General features: G+C 39.1%; 2 protein-coding genes across 2 annotated transcripts; one reads left to right on the forward strand and one right to left on the reverse strand.

Annotated features, from left to right (window-relative positions):
• Positions 1-1,431: 1,431 nt before the first annotated feature.
• cct4 (chaperonin containing TCP1, subunit 4 (delta)) lies at positions 1,432-6,810 on the reverse strand. The gene is made up of 13 exons (XM_043236933.1): positions 6,547-6,810; positions 5,795-5,847; positions 5,580-5,669; positions 5,266-5,374; positions 4,023-4,287; positions 3,804-3,936; positions 3,570-3,709; positions 3,339-3,435; positions 3,100-3,210; positions 2,789-2,919; positions 1,859-2,093; positions 1,662-1,775; positions 1,432-1,572 (listed from the first exon to the last, which is right to left on the reverse strand). The coding sequence occupies exons 1-13, from the start codon at positions 6,653-6,655 to the stop codon at positions 1,558-1,560; spliced, it is 1,602 nt and encodes a 533-aa protein (XP_043092868.1). The 5' UTR covers positions 6,656-6,810; the 3' UTR covers positions 1,432-1,557.
• A 107-nt stretch (positions 6,811-6,917) lies between these two features.
• pus10 (pseudouridine synthase 10) lies at positions 6,918-13,571 on the forward strand. Its single transcript, XM_043236946.1, has 18 exons — positions 6,918-7,134; positions 8,054-8,180; positions 8,269-8,469; positions 8,558-8,644; positions 9,750-9,784; positions 9,864-9,975; positions 10,053-10,114; positions 10,339-10,384; positions 10,484-10,548; positions 10,624-10,709; positions 11,567-11,692; positions 11,786-11,842; positions 11,938-12,014; positions 12,496-12,551; positions 12,661-12,778; positions 12,865-13,007; positions 13,215-13,314; positions 13,400-13,571. Exons 2-18 carry the CDS (start codon positions 8,055-8,057, stop codon positions 13,436-13,438), a joined length of 1,536 nt encoding a protein of 511 aa, XP_043092881.1. The 5' UTR covers positions 6,918-7,134; position 8,054; the 3' UTR covers positions 13,439-13,571.
• Positions 13,572-16,610: the final 3,039 nt, after the last annotated feature.

The following is a 16,610-nucleotide window of genomic DNA, read 5'->3' on the forward strand; positions in this document are numbered from 1 at the left end:
TCTCCTTGACGACCGCGTAGCGTCTGTAGCCGCGGTGACGTTCAGTCGCGGGAGCGCGCACGTATAAAACCGTCTCCAACGGTTTATTTCTGAGGGAAATGTTGTTTTACGTTTTTTACATAAAGAGATGATGGCGTTTCTCTTGAGGACTGTACTAATAGATGTCCAAATTGACTCAAAATGTGAATCTAGGTAGTTTAAAACACAATGGCCACAATAAAATATGTCATAAGGGACAATATTTCGAAATTTGGAATTAAACGTATATAAAATAAAATAAATGCGCTTTCCGTTGATGTATGGTTTGTTAGGATAGGGTCGAGATACAACATGGGATCTACGAGAGCAAAAAAAAAAAAAAATCTAAATATTGAGATCATTTAAAGTTGTTCAAATGAAGTCTTAAGCAATGTATATTACTAATCAGAACTTAAGCTTTGATATTTTTACGGTGGAAAACTTACAAAATATCTTCATGGAACATGTTCTTGACTTAGGCCTAATATCCTAATGGTTTATTCATAAAAGAAAAATGAATAATTTTGATCCATGCCGTGCATTTTTTTTTATTGCTTCAAATACGCCTGCAACTTATGACTGGTTTTGTGCTCCAGAGTGACAATTACATATACATATACACATACATACATACATATATATATATATATATATATATATATATATATATATATATATACATACATTATATATATATATATATATATATATATATATATATATATATATATATATATATATATATATATATATATATATATATATATTAATTCAGGCCTGTTGTACCTCAAAAGGTATTGACTACTCAATCTGTAATTGAGATCAGATAATGTCAATTATGTCCATATTGATTGTAGTTATAAAGTAATTCATTATAAAGAAACAAAAGAAAAAAAATCAATTACCAAAACATAATTGGTTATGTCCTAAAACATTTGCATGGCATTCTGCTTCCCCTCCATTAAAATGAATCGTATGTCTATTTAAATTAGAAACCAAGAAATCATATGGCATGGCTGTGGAAAAGTAACTTAAAATTAACAACAAATAAAACAAAATGCAATGAAATTATAATCACAAAGAATAATTTTTTCCATGTTAAAACAAATTGTAGCGTTGTATTACATGCAGTCCTCAAGCCTGGTACAGTACCAAATTATTTTTAACTAAACTTCTTTAAACTAAACTGGGTTTTAACTCGCAAGGTTGATCACAAGTGCAAATCGTCAGATCTTGATTTCAGACTTTCTCGGGGCCTTACAGCAGAGTCCTGTCTCTGATCAGATAAGAAGATTAGCTAACAAGATTAAACTTACTGACAGGCAGTGGTACACTGACCACGACAGCCACCGTGTAAATAAACTGCTATACGGAGCACGTATACCAAAGCTAAATAACAACAAGAGACGAGAGTTAACGTGTCAAAAAAAAAAGTTTTATTAAATTACTCCAGGTAACAGCGACAGACGGCGACAGATCAGTTGGTCTTATCGGGGTGCTAGCGTGGGGTTGGATCTTCCTTCACTAATCACATTCACTTTATCGCGTGTTCACCTGCAGAAGAGATGAGTCATTAACGCTTGTGCATTTGCAGTTAGCATCAGTGCTAATTTTAGCGTCTTTAGATGTAGCAAATCACTCACGAGATCGTCGATCTTGAGGATGCTGCGGACCGTTTCGGTGGCGAGGGTCAGAGCGCTGATGGAGACCAGCAGAGGCTGAACTACCAGCTCCTCCAGGATGTTAGAGATCCCACCCTGAGAGTCCAAAAAGACACGTTAAACGCTCAGGGTTTTGTCAGTAGGCTGCGCTATTGAGAAGTACTGGCTGAAAGCCTCACCTTGCGGACGTTAATCCCGGCCGTCTTCTCTCCCTGTGCGTGTCTGTTGCGCAGCTCCGTGACCGTGGAGATGGGATTAAGACCAGCGTTCTCAGCCAGGGTCGAGGGAATGATCTCGAGGGCATCGGCGTAAGCACGCACGCAGTATGCCTCCATGCCGCCCAGGCTGCGGGCATATTCTGCCAACCTCAGCGCCAGCTCAATCTCTGGGGCGCCGCCGCCGGCGATCAGAGCCCTGCACAGGAAGAGGAGCGGTTAGAAAACAGCTTCTACTCGCTAAAAATGGCCACCAAAAGATCGAGAAATTTACCACTCCATCCCTTGCTCGCCAATGGATCCTGTGCGGTGAATGGGTGCCGTCATAACGGCCGCTAAAAACACCACACTAATCCACACCACTGCAGTCGATCAATTAAGTTTGAACTCAAACCATCTCTTTTGGCCAAAACACCAGTTCATAATCAGTAGCAATGCTTCCTTCAGTAAAAAAAAAAACCTGTCCTCTCACATCAATAACTACACATATTTGTTTAGAACCGTTTTGTCTTGTAAACAATGCGTGTGTTTCTCCTGATTCAGATTTTTTCCACTAGAGAAAACATGTTTTAGCTGGAATCGTAAGTTTAAAGTATCCGTTTCTTCCAAAAAAATGTTGCTTCACAAGACATTAACCGGAGTGGTTTGGATTATTGCGATGTTCTCATCTGCTGTTCAGACTCTTATTCTGCCGGCACCCATTCACTGCAGAGGATTCACTGGTGAGTAAGTTTCTGTACATTTCTGCAAAAAACCCCACTCATCTATTGAACGACCTGAGGGTGAGTCATTTTGGGGGTTAACTATTGCTTTAATACAACAGTCAAATATCAAACAATTATTTTTGGTTGAGAAATCCATAAAATCACTGCAGTCTCTTGAGATCTTTGTTACCTCTTCTTGACCAGACAGCGGATGACGCAGAGGGCGTCGTGGATGGATCGCTCTGCCTCCTCAATCACCAGTTTGTTGGAACCACGGACGACAATACTGACCGTCTTTCCTGGATTTACGCATCCTGTGATCTACAAACACAAATCAAAGCACGGACAGAATAAACCTCCATGCATCTCTGCATCTGGAGTGAAGTAAAAGCTCCAGCAAATATCAATTCGTAAATTAAGTTCCACATCCTGCATGCAGGAGAAAAAGAAAACACGCTGGAGATGCATGCAGATGCATTAGGGTTTTAAAATGTAGGTTACCTTCACTAGTTTGCCAGATCCGTCCAGGTTAACCTCTTCTGCCAGCTCTGCTGTTCCCAGCATCTCTGGAGTGAACTGTTCAATATGAGCTATAGGTTTGGTGCCTATAGTCTGATGGGACAGACGAAAAAGACTTGTTAGGTGCGACAGTATTAGTATTAGACGGCAGATGAACTTAACACTCACAAGCATCATTAAAAAACGATTTAATAGTTTTGTGCTGGATCCGCTGATCGTACCTTACAGATGAATTCGATGTCCTCCCTCTCAATGTCCTTGACCACCATGATCTTCATCTTATTCAGGAAGTGAAGGGCCAGATCACTTAGAGCATCTCTGAAAGAGAGGAGCAATCACAAATACCACGTGAACCTCTGACAGATGCCCGATACATTTCATATTACATGCTTTAACATACAAATGAGCTTATATTTAACTTAATCTTTTGACAGTGTGACGGCGTTTTGTACCTAAGGATGGATTTCTGGATGAGCAGCACAGTGCAGCCGGCTTTCTTAATCTGTTTGACCAGATTGAGGATGTAAGCTCTCTCCTCACGGAGCACGCGGTCCATCTGAGCGTAGTCCGACACTACAATCTGATTGTCCATCTGTCCCGACAGAAGCATGACACAAACCCATTAACACGATGACTACAACACTAGCGGCTGCTTTTATATGTCGGTTTGAAGGAAGATCACGTACATCAGTTTTGGGAGGGGACAGGCAGAACTGGATGAGGCCGATTTTGGCCTTCTCCACACGGGACACTCCGCTGTTCACCACCCTCTGAGTCAACACCAGACCGTCCACCAGCTCGCAGTCGTCAATGGTCCCTCTGCAAACACAAACGCAGCAATGAATCTGCTTCTGCAAAGAGAAACGTCGATGCGGCGTCTGGCGGAGCGCTATTTAAACTCTCACCCGAGCTTCTTGACGATGCGGATGTCGCGGAGATCGACGCTGGTGGCGGTGGTGGGGTCGATGACCTTCATGACGGCGTCGACGCTCATGGGCGCGAGGAGGCTGGAGTACTGGGACACCACCTTTGAGCAGAGCGAGGTGGTGGCGCTGTTCAGAAGAGTCTCTCGGTCGCTGAGCTGCACCGGCTGACTGATGGACATCAGGATCTCCACACCTTTATCCACCGCCTTCTGGAAGGACTCGGAAATGATGGTCGGGTGGATTCCTGGCAGGAGAAGCAGAGCGGTAAGATCCGGATGAATTTGTTGTCATAAATAAACATAACCGTGACGTATAAAGAATCATAAGTGTCCCAACGCTAAATGGCTGCGAAAGATCTGTTCACTGTAGGCTTGCTGCGATAGACATTTTATAATAATCAAAATCGTTTAATTAAGTGAGAGAAGAGACGATTAAAACTGGACGTGGTTACTCAATGCAGCTCATCGAACGAACGACAGACGCGCACTGATCAGATTTATTAGGCATTTTTATTTGTTCTGTTAATAAAAGTTCCACGCTGTATGAATTCAAGCTATTGATATTGACTTACCGTAAAAAATGAAAGTAAAATGCGCACGGTCCTTTTTGTGAACTAGGCTATTTCAAAGCAAAGTAAAGCGAAAAGCTTGTTGGTGAATTGCTACGAATGTAAAAGTGAAAGAAAAACAAAAGCGGCGCTTACAGGCCATTTAAACCCGAAAGAAAGAGCAGCACTGTGGTGATACCGGTATCAGGCATTTTCACCATTGACTTCCGTGGTTTTTTCCCTACTATGGTGACCCAAAACAGCTTGGTTACAAACTCATCACAAAATATCGGCAGAACAAAGACATACGAGACCGATTTGGAAGTACCTGAGGTTGACTAAATGATGACAGAATTTTCATTTTTGGGTGAGCTATTTAAGTTGCTTCTTTATCTGCTTAACACAAAGAACACTGGGAACCAAACAGTAGCCATTAACTTCCATAGTACAGAAAAACCCCACCATGGAAGTCAATGGCTGCCGTCAAGTGATTACCAACATTCTTCAAATGGTCTGCTTGGGTGTTCAACAGACGAAACCCTTAAATGTTTGAAATAATTGGAGGGTGAGTAACTGATGACAGAAATACATTTGAGAAACTTTTAACCCTTTAAAGTCCAGCTCATAACTAAATTGTTGCATGCTGTATAAAGATTTAACGCAACTCAAGCTTACCTTTCTGTAGCAGTTTAGCACAGGCATCAAGAAGAGCTCCAGCAATCACCACCACTGACGTAGTGCCGTCGCCAGCCTCGATATCCTGAGCTTTAGACAGCTCCACCATCTGAAACACACACAAACAAACATCCCATAATACTCCAGACATCCACTAGGGCTGGGAATCTTTTGAAATCTCACAATCTGATTCAATTCAGAGTCTTGATGTGCTGCAGCGCTCTCATTGTCGACGCCTGCCTTTCACGTATTAATAATGTAGCCACGACATAGTATTCAGAACATTTATTTACTGCGAAAGGTTAATCGTTTACCATTTTGGCCGCAGGATGCAGCACCTGCATCTGTTTGAGGATTGTGGCTCCGTCGTTAGTGATGGTGACGTCTCCCTTTCCATCCTGAATCTACAGAAAACAAATACATTTGTTCAGTGCACTGAAAATACACAGTCACTGATATACGACCGCGTCAAATAGAGCAATGCATTTTCATAAATAAAGATTTATATCAGGAAATCGTAAAAACAAACCATTTTATCCATGCCCTTAGGGCCCAAACTTGTTCTGATGGCATCTGCGACAGCTGTCAAACAAAAAGAAGAATCAGTTGTAATTCATTACACTCGCTGCCACACACACACACACACACACACACACACACACACATACATACACATATATATACACATATATATACAAATTATTTGTTTTTTTAAACATGAAATTAATTTGAATATAATTTAACTTCTGAAGACACTAAAATAAAAAAAACCCTGAAATTAATATGAACTATTGAGGACATTAAACATGTAATGCCTTAAAAGTTTTCAGAATTTTTTTTTATAGAAGCAATACTTTCTATGTTAGTGGATGTTAATACTATGTATGTTAATGCTTTCTAGGTTAATGAGCGAAACTTGTGATCATTTTTTACTAAAATATTTATAAGACTTCACATTAATATTTGCAAGATTTTAAGCTTTTTGTGTTCATGACTGTGTATGTCATAAAGAAGACCACGCCTTATAAGGACGCAAGTGAGTGTTCATTGTGATTATGAGGAACTAGTCGCAGCTTCATATTCATCATTCAACGCTTTTAAACGCTGCCATATTTGCAGAATAAAGCCATGTATGCAGACACTGTCACGTTTATAACGGTACGGGTCTTTTATTGACTCGCGCCACCACTATATGCCACGGGCTGCAGAAATACACTAAAACAAACACCCTGCGAGTGTTTCTCAGAAGCGTTCGTCTGAATATCAGACTCTTTCTCTCACCTTTCCCCGCGCTGATGTTGCTGAAGCGGATCTGGGCGGGTTTGTCCCGGTCCACATACGCGCCTCCTTTGTTTTTGGACCCGTTCGCAGCCGCTAAGGCTTCAGGCATGACGGCTAATATTGATGCGGTTTCGTTCCTCGGGAATCACAGACGGAGATGGACGCTGTCCGGTCTCTCTAGGCCGCCTGCGAGGTTCGGATGGGTTCAGATAACGCTCGGCTCGGATGTCCCAAGCAGAACCTTCCAGATCCACCGGTCGCGACGTGAACAGAGAAAGGACCCCGAGCGTGACAGCGCGGCGCGTGAGGATGACGTTTAGGGCTGTCTTAAAACGCGCCAAACGAAAATGCAGTTTCAGCGTAAGAAAATATTTTATTAGTGGGTCAAGAACGCCCGATTACACACGCATGCCTGAGTGTGTTGTGTCACACGATTAAAAATGTATGACACGGTTTCTGTGCGTTAGTATAAAATTGGTTCAATATAAAGTTTGTGAAAGTGAACGTTTGTGTTCGTAAACGCATGTGTCAGTCGCTTCTCCGTCTTCCCCTGAGCTTTGAGTGAAGACCTGAAGCGACCCGGTGAAGGTAAGCTGCACGAGATCTGAACGCTGGCTCAGTAACACAGCTGCAGTTCGTGTTTTTCTCATAATAATGTATGCATCGTGCGGTGATCTGATGTAGCTTTGATGACTTTGTTGGTCACAATCCAAACTGCTTTTTCGATCCGTCTCCGAGCTTTCAGCTTTCTCTTTATGTCCTAAACGCGCGCATTATAACCAAAGCATCATCAGATGTGAATGTGTGCTTAATGAAAGCAGTAATAATCAGTCACGTTACGAATAAAACCTGCTAGGTCAATTTCTAGCTCTTGAAGTTTTATACATCGTTTTCAGATTGCATTTAGAGATAAAGAAATAATAATACACGTTATATTAAATTGGCATATTGTGTATTAGACGCTTTATAACATCATTTAGTGTAATTAACAACAGAATCATTTTAATAATACTCGGAAACATTGAACAGGTATTAGTTTTTAGCTGGCATAATTATTTAAAAACTGATGCGTGTTCAGTTTAACATCCTATATGAAGTACTCATAGAATAAACCAGTGTGTCCTCACATCAGTAAACATTGTGACATTCATTTAGGACAGATTGCATTATATTTAATGATATGAATAGTCTTTTTTTCGCCTGAAGCGTGCTCAGAAATCGTTAAACTATGATTCTCGTTGATTTATTGTAAGTTGAACATAATAGTATCTTAGTATGAATATACATTTATAACAGCTTTATTAGAAACCGTCTTTGTAATTAGGGTCTAATCGGCATAAGGTATAAATAAAAAAATTGTAAGATTGCGTCTTAGTTTTTTTTTTAATCCTATATGAACGGATTCAAAATTTGTGTCGTCGTATTTTTAAATGTGGTGACGCTTATTTAGGACAGAAATGCATCACTGTATTTTGCCTTCGCTCTCTCTCTCTTTTTTTCTGGGTAGCATGCTGTCCCTCAAGGAGAAGGACCGGCCCATCGTCAGAAAGCTGCTGTGCGCCGGCTGCTGTGTGAGATGCGTTCTGCGCTTCTGCTGCGTGGGAAGCAGCTCCGCTTACAGACGGCCCTACCAGGTCTCTCGCGTCCAGACGTTTCCTGATGTAGCTGCATCACTGTATGTGTGTGTGTGTGTGTGTCAATAACGAACATTACCATTTGTAGGACTTGCACAAGGAGCTTCTGGCCTTCATCAGTGAGGAGGCGTCCCACGATGCCTCTGTTGAGGAGACTAACGACGGCCCTCGGAGTAAACGCGCGAGGATGGATGAGGACTCTTTCTCACCGGAGCGGACGGACTCGGACGTTTGTCCCGTCTGCTTAGGAGTCCTGCAGGACTTCTGTGATCCCACCTTCGCCAAACAGGTGTGTGTTTTTTCGTTTTCATTTTGGTGAAAACACATCTGTGTTCTGCTGCTCCGTGAACACGGTTTGTGGACTTTATTACCTGCAGGTGTCAGATGCCGTGAAAGAACAACAGTACGAGTTTGACAGTCTGGTGCTGACCGTTTCTCTTCCCGCTCAGCTGTCCGTCAGAGAGGTGACGTCCTCAGTGATATACAGTGATATAATATTTCATATTACATCTTTGCTTTGTGAAAAAGTCTTGTTATTCTTTAATCGGCAGAAACATTGCCACAAAGACAGATTACGACTATATGTGCAGTTCTCAGACACATTTATGAATGATTTTGAAGACATTATGCATAAAAAACGTTTTTTTTTTTTTACCACTAGTTAAATTATGCATTTTGCAACCCAAATTTCTATGTTGTTAGTGGGGCTGATTTTATATTCACAATAAGTATAAATATGTAATATCACTAGATGGATAGATGGGTATATATATATATATATATATATATATATATATATATATATATATATATATATATATATATATATATATATATATATATATATATATATATATATATATATATATATATATATATATATATATATATATATATATATATATATATATATATATATATATATATATATATATATATATACATATACATATATATATATATATACATATACATATATATTTATTTATTTGTTTGCATAATATATTGTGTTATTATATATGGTAACAGAGTTGATGCAAGATTTATGGACCAAAAAAGATATTTTAAATATTTTAACGTTGTAAAATTAAGTAAGTAACTCTTTAGGGCTTTTATGAATAAAATCAGTAAATTGTTCCCAAAAGAAAAGTACTATAAATGTGCACATTGATACACGATGGAAGGAATACACTAATTCAGACAAGACTTTTTTTCATATTTTTAAATAAATTATATTGTTAAGGACCGTAACATCTTGAAATGCATAAAAATGTAAAGAAGAATAATAAATAAATTACAGTAAAAAAATGTACCCACTATATATATATAAATATATATATATATATATATATATAAATATATATATATATATATATATATATATATATATATATATATATATATATATATATAAATAAATAACTGATTCTATATGTATTATTATATAATGTGTAATTATAGAAATAATGCAGATGTAATCATTGATGATTGATGTAAATGATTAATGTGTGTGTGTGTGTGTGTCAATTTAAAATACCTATTTTTGTGTTTCTCTGCACATTTCCACAGCATTCCTGCTGGTTGCACATCAAGAAAGAAGTCAGGTATGTTAGCAGCAATCGTTTCCCATCATCCCTAGCAGGGGCGGCATCCGCGTGAAGTCCCTTAATGCTGTGTTTCCAGAGAGAAGAGCATGTGTTTGGGTAAAGAGGACGTCATCCAGGTGAAGGACGCTTTCAAGTGGGCCGTACAGGGAAAGATCGGACAGGAGCTGGGAGCCGCTGTCGTGGCCAATGTGAGTGCTTCGTCTCTTCACTGACTCTCTGAAAAATCCTCTGATTCAATCTCTCGGTCTCTGTGATACACATACAGAGTCCTTGTGAGGTGAGCGTCGGCTTCATACACCCGGAAACAGAGGAGGACTGTCATTTCTTGTAAGTAGGCCAGCGACAGGAAGTGCTTGTGAAATCTTTTGTGGTTTAAATGGTCGAGATGCTTTTGTTAATAATAGAAAGTGGAGTGAATTTTGAAAACGGAGCATTTACGCCGATTTACATTCAAACGTCTGGCGAATGCATGAGTGTAAATGTACTAGTCCAAATGATGTCACTTCCTGTTTAACACACACACACACACGTGTCTTTCTGTCTTTGCACAGAGCCGATACCTGTCCAGACTGTTTCAAACCCACCAAAAACAAAGTGGTATGCTTTTCCCCGTGTTGTGTTTGCGGTCTTGCGTTCCTCTGAAATCAAAAAGCGACCATTTCGAATACGAAAGCAGTGTTCCTCTTTGTCTCTCAGTCCATCTTCACCCGGATGGCCGTGGTTAAAGCTCTGGAGAAGATCTCTGAAGAGAGGTTTAGCAGGTGAGGGTTTTCGCTCTCCTGCTCGCGAGTGAGCTTTCGGCCAATCCCTGTTAATGTGCGATACATTGTGCGCAGGCATTACCCGTGTCCACCAAAGAAAGCTAACACTAGATGTACAGCGCTGGACACCACATGTCTCCACACCTCCGTTTTCATAGCAGGTATGGACAAAAAAAGTTACTTATGGGTGTGTGGGTGTATATATATATATATATATATATATATATATATATATATATATATATATATATATATATATATATATATATATATATATTAATCTAAAGCGAGAGAGAAAAGACATTTATAACTGTCCAAAACAAATAAAAAAATTAATAAATGCCATTCTTTTGAACTTTCTATTCAAAGTATGCTAAAAAAAAAAAAAAAACTATGTATTATAATAGTGAGCAGCCAATCAGTTTATTAGAATGATTTTTAAAGGATCATGTGACACTGAAGACTAGAGTTATGATAAATTCAACAGCTATTTTAAACTACATCAACATTTCATAATATACAGTGTTGGGAAGTATCCATGTAGCTAAATTAAATATTTTAATATCTATTTTAAAATATAATTTTTTATATATATATATATATATATATATATATATATATATATATATATATATATATATATATTAGTTATTTTGGAAATTATTACAAGTTGCCCTAGATATTAAATTATTTTATATTATATTAAATATTAAAATAATATAATATATTAAAATATTTTAATATAATATAAATATTAAATAATATTATATTAAAATATTTGATATGATCCTTTAAAAATCATTCTAATAAACTGATTGGCTGCTCACTATCATAATACATAGTTTTTTTTTTTTAGCATACTTTGATGAATAGAAAGTTCAAAAGAATGGCTTTTATTTGTTTTGGACAGTTATAAATGTCTTTTCTCTCGCTTTAGATTAATTCAACGCGTCCTCGCTGAATAAAAGCATTAATGTCAGTAATCTTACCGACCGCAAACTTCTGATCTTCTCTGCAGGTCGGTATAATAAGTTTTCGCGGGAGCTTCCACAGACGCCGTGGGTGATCGACGGAGAGCGACGGATGGACGGCTCGGTGGAGGAGCTGATCGCCGCTCCCCTCCTGTCCTCGTTCAGAGCAGACGGTAAGCGAGGGACGCCCCAAACATGACGCCGTTCGGTATTTTCCAATGCCACGTCCAAAGAACGTCTTTTTTTTACGCGTCTCTTCCGCGTAGGTTTTAACTTCTCGTCTTCGGGGAGGGAGGATGTGGACGTGAGGACTCTGGGAAATGGTAAAACGCGACCGAAGCGGCGTATTTCCGCACTCGCCGGCTTCCGGGTTTCTTTACACGTGGCGTGATTTGTCACAATGCGTGTGGTTCCTCAGGTCGACCGTTCGCCGTGGAGCTGCTGAACCCCCATCGAGCCAAACTGAGCGGAGCTGAAATCAGACAGCTGCAGGAGGTGCAGACGTGTACCACAAAAAATACATTACGTAGCGGAAAATGTACTCGCCCTCAGGCCGTACAAGATGCAGCTGAGTTTGCTTCTTCGGCAGATTTGGAGAAACGTAGCCTTGCATCGGTGCGTGCTCTGCGGTGAATGGGTGCCGTCGGGATAATCCAGACCTCCAGTGAAAACCTGCATGTTTGCAGGAAATGGTTGGGTCTGGCTGCAATAAGAGTCCTCTGTCCGTAATGCTGGAGAAGTTGATAAGGTCCGAAACCAATCATTTTGGTGGATTTTGATGGACTTTTAGACGTTTTTTATTGATTATGGACTTTGGCCGGAAGCAAAGTCTTTCATTTAAAAAGCATTGACGATGGCCTGAGGGACGAGTACATTTTTAGATGTTGTTTTTGGGTGAACCATTCCTTCGATCTTCAGTCAGCTTTTCAGGAAAACACTTCATCGTAACCTGCTCTCGTTCTCTCCTGTCACGCAGACGATCAACCAGTCCTCTGATAAAATTAGAGTACGAGACCTACAGATCGTTACCAGGTGTGTGTGTGTGTGTGTGTGTGTGTGTCGCATATAAGCACAGGTATCCATTGAGCGTCAAAGATCTATGTAAGAAACTGCATTGTTAAAGGTGCGTGTTTATCTCCAGAGAAGCAACGAGCCGTATGAAAGAGGGTGAAGAAGAGAAGACTAAAACCTACAGCGCCCTCATCTGGACGCAGAAGGCCATCGACGGCACCCATCTGGAGTTCCTAGCAAACATCAAGGTCTTGCTGAGCTTTTTGAGCTGGACGCATGAGAAGAGCTGCTGATCACTCTCTCTGTGTGTGTGTGTGTGTGTGTGTGTGTTTAGGATCTGAAGATCGCTCAGAAGACTCCACTGAGGGTCCTGCATCGCCGGCCGCTGGCGGTCCGACAGAGACTCATCCACTCCATGAGCACCGTTTATCTGGACCAACACCACTTCACCCTGAAGCTGCGCACACAGGCCGGCACGTATCCTTTAAAGCACTGGAAAACAACCGGTTTGTCTCTGAACGCACCGTTCGGCGTAATTAATTCCTGCGGTCAAAGCTGAACTTTCAGCACCACTACTCGTTTACATGATCTTTCAGAAATCAAGAGACATCTCCGATTATGAACGTTGAAAACATTTGCGCCGCTTCTTATTTTCGGTTCGCCTTCACTCGAGAAACGCCGCAGGTACATTAAAGAGTTTGTGCACGGAGACTTCGGCCGCACGAAGCCCAACCTCTGCGACCTCATGAAAACCGACGCTGATATTCTGGAGCTGGATGTCGAGGTGCGTTTTATTTAACATCTAATATCAAGAACCGCTTTGAATGCGAGGTAATGCATCACGATTGGATCTTTTTGTGTGTTTTCAGTCTGTTGACATCGACTGGCCTCCTGCTATTCCAGATTGACATTCGGATTTTGAGAATAGTTGTATGTCAGGGCTATATTATATATTATTTGATTAATACAGTTCTTTGTTAGTTTGACTGTGATTTGGTTGAATTAAAGAAAGTGGCACTCGATGCATTTTCTTTTATAAAACTGCCTCTGAATTTAGTTTTTCTTGTTAATTTCATGGAGGTCTATTTTGATCATTTTAATCTTTTAATAATTGTTGTTGTTTTTTTTTTTCCTATGAAAAACAAATGTAAATTTTAGGTTGAATCCTGCATATATAATATTACAGTTATAATACAATATAAACAAAATCATATTTGAGTATATATTGGTTTCATATTTAACATAAGTACATTTAGAAAAATTAAAAGCAGAATAAAATTTGTGCTATATTTTTATATATATATATATATATATATAATAAATAATAAATAATTAAATTTTTTTTTTTAAATCATCAAGTTGCATTTAAATAATTAAGACTTTCCTAAAAATATTAAATACCTTGATCAATGACATTGGACACAAATATAGTGTGTATATACTAATTTATGCAATGTAATAGAAAAATAGAAAAATGTGTGAAGACTTATTATTAAAAAAATATAAAAAAATAAATAAATACACACATTATTACAACATCCCAACTTAATTCTAGAAAATACCACATGGAGCCACTGAGAAATTTGAACATTTTAATATAACTTAAAATAAATACTACCAAATGGCAATGCAAGTCCTCTACAGGGCACTTGCCCTAATGTTTTGGTATGAAAACAAAACAGGCAAACGACTAAAGGAAAGGTATAAAAAATAATGAGGGAGAGAGAGCACTTAATAAACGCGGCCGACAGCGTCCTTCATCCCAACATACGAAAATAAATACAACTAAATTACATCTATAGTACAAAAATACGCTGAAACGAACCGAAAGAAAAGAAAAACCTCAGTCATCGGAACAACATTAGCCGTTAGCCGACCGAACGCGTCACAGCGTGTGAAAACAACAACTGAAAGTTCAACGGACAAATCGCACGCACTCATATCATTCGCTAAGAAGAACCGCGACGAATACCGGCAGTTTCCAAAACGTTCACTGGCTCGGGTGCAAACAGGACGGGATCGAAACCATAGCAACTCTTCTCTATGGAAACGCCCACGCCGTACGCACTCCTCCAGTGATTCGCTAGTCACACACGATAACGGTCGTCTCGGGCCGTGACGCGCAACAAACAGAAGGCATTGCATATGTACATCACACAGGGGAGGGCGGGGAGGTCAAAGGTCAGGGGTCATTCACACCGCTATTGCATGGCTCAGTTGCACATATAATGAGTCTGTGATCTGACTTGGTATTGATTCCAAACGCAGACATCACACATCCATAAGATTTCCACAGTTATGGAGACGGGATCATAACTTCTCTATGCAAAAAACAAAAACGGTAATGTAACAGTAACGGTAAAAAGAGAGCGCGAGGTTTGTATTTACATCTTCAGGAGTAGTCCAACGGTTTCTCTCTGCGTGGTGAGAAGTGAGGGTCAGTGGTTGACGGCCTCTCTCTGTGCCGCTGAGAGAGACACGCACCTGTAGCTCTGTACAGTAAAAGGTGAGCGCCGCCCAGCGTCTGGAGGTCTGGGCGGGTTTCACCGCGTCGGTGGGTGGGTTCGTGGGTGAATCTCGCGAAAACATGCGCGAGTCGTGTTTCACACCCCCCCGAAAAATCTAAAAGATTTAAAATAAAAAAAGACTATCAAAATTTTGATTTGCAAAAATATTCGGATTTTTGCACATTGACATTATTTTGAGACAATCCTGCACTTTCATTACCGTAAAGCACAAAAAGCTGCAATTAATCCAAAGGTTTTGCTTGGCATTTCCGATTACTTTTTGCGAAATATTTTTTTCATGAACTTTTAATAGTAAAAATACTATTACAAAATTTATATTATTATTTGATCTGTTTTGAACAAATGGCAACAATATATAAACCCCGGTAGCGCTTAACAATAAGGTGTCTTTGTTCACTTTACCAACTAACACAGTGCCATATATTTTTAAACATTTAATATTTCAGTGGGCCATATATTTTTACAACAATTAATCCTTGTACGTTATGTAAATAAACATTTGTGGTAATTAATTGCATCCAAAATAAAGGTTTTTGTATAATGTGTGGGTACTGTGTGTATTTATCGTGTTTATACAAATACACACCCATGCATGTATATATTTAAGAAAAATGGCATGTCTGTATATTTACATATGATATAATTTATGTGAATATAAATATATACACGTAAATACATGTAAATATTTTCAGAATATATGCTGTATTGTGTGTGTCTAAATATAAACGGATAATAAATATACACAGAACACACACATTATGTAAACCAAAACGTTATTTTGGATGCGATTAATCGCATTTAAGTTCATGTTAATTCACAGTGCGTTAAAAATTTAAAACTTTCCTTTCTCTTTTAGAGAGTTTCAAGCCTAAAGTAGATCTGTGAAGTTTCAAAGATTAAAGAGCTATTTTTTTATAAATGAATAAAATGGCTCATTTAAACACGCCCCCACTTTGTGACATCACAAAGTGGGGGCGTGTTTACATAGCACCGCCCAAATGTGTGTCAAAAAAAAAAAAAAACAGGCGGCTCTATTATTCTACTATGGCCTGTTGGACGCATGTGTGCTTCCAAAAGCGGACATAACTAGAAAAATTGTATTTACAGCACTGCTCTAAAACACAATTATTAGTGTGTGTTTGGCGCATTTTACGTTTTTATGATTCCTGAACCTGACAGAGCAGCCCATGCTGGCCGTGCACTGAGGCTATGGGCCGATTCTCACCTTTTAAGTTACGTTTTATTAAAATAATCTGCTACTTACTTTTTAAACGAGTTCTGAGCACTGAACGGTAGTGCTGTTGTTGCTTGTCATAATGCTATTTAAATGCTATTTATTTTGTATTTGCAGTGATGAGATTTTTGTTGCATTACGGTGATGAAAATGTTTCAGTGCGACATTTAATTGAAAAAAAAAAAAAAATCCTCATGCAAACTATCAGTGAAATACGACGCAGACATGTTCTTTGCGGGTTTCGTGAGATTCACACTTGTGCTCTGAATTGCCTGAGAGACCTTTACAGTAACGGCAGTTTGTTGTATGGTTATGCAT

The sequence above is a fragment of the Puntigrus tetrazona genome, chromosome 1 (genome assembly GCF_018831695.1).
Source record: "Puntigrus tetrazona isolate hp1 chromosome 1, ASM1883169v1, whole genome shotgun sequence".
Classification (NCBI taxonomy): Eukaryota; Metazoa; Chordata; class Actinopteri; order Cypriniformes; family Cyprinidae; genus Puntigrus; species Puntigrus tetrazona.

Coding starts and splice junctions, on each gene's coding strand:
- cct4 (XM_043236933.1), bottom strand. CDS start 6,655: ATGCCTGAAGCCTTAGCGGCTGCGAACGGGTCCAAAAACAAAGGAGGC. Junction 4,288..5,265: donor TGCTAAACTGCTACAGAAAG/GTAAGCTTGAGT, acceptor TTCTCCTGCCAG/GAATCCACCCGACCATCATT. Junction 1,776..1,858: donor CCGGGATTAACGTCCGCAAG/GTGAGGCTTTCA, acceptor TTGGACTCTCAG/GGTGGGATCTCTAACATCCT.
- pus10 (XM_043236946.1), top strand. CDS start 8,055: ATGCTGTCCCTCAAGGAGAAGGACCGGCCCATCGTCAGAAAGCTGCTG. Junction 8,470..8,557: donor ATCCCACCTTCGCCAAACAG/GTGTGTGTTTTT, acceptor TATTACCTGCAG/GTGTCAGATGCCGTGAAAGA. Junction 9,976..10,052: donor GAGCCGCTGTCGTGGCCAAT/GTGAGTGCTTCG, acceptor ATACACATACAG/AGTCCTTGTGAGGTGAGCGT.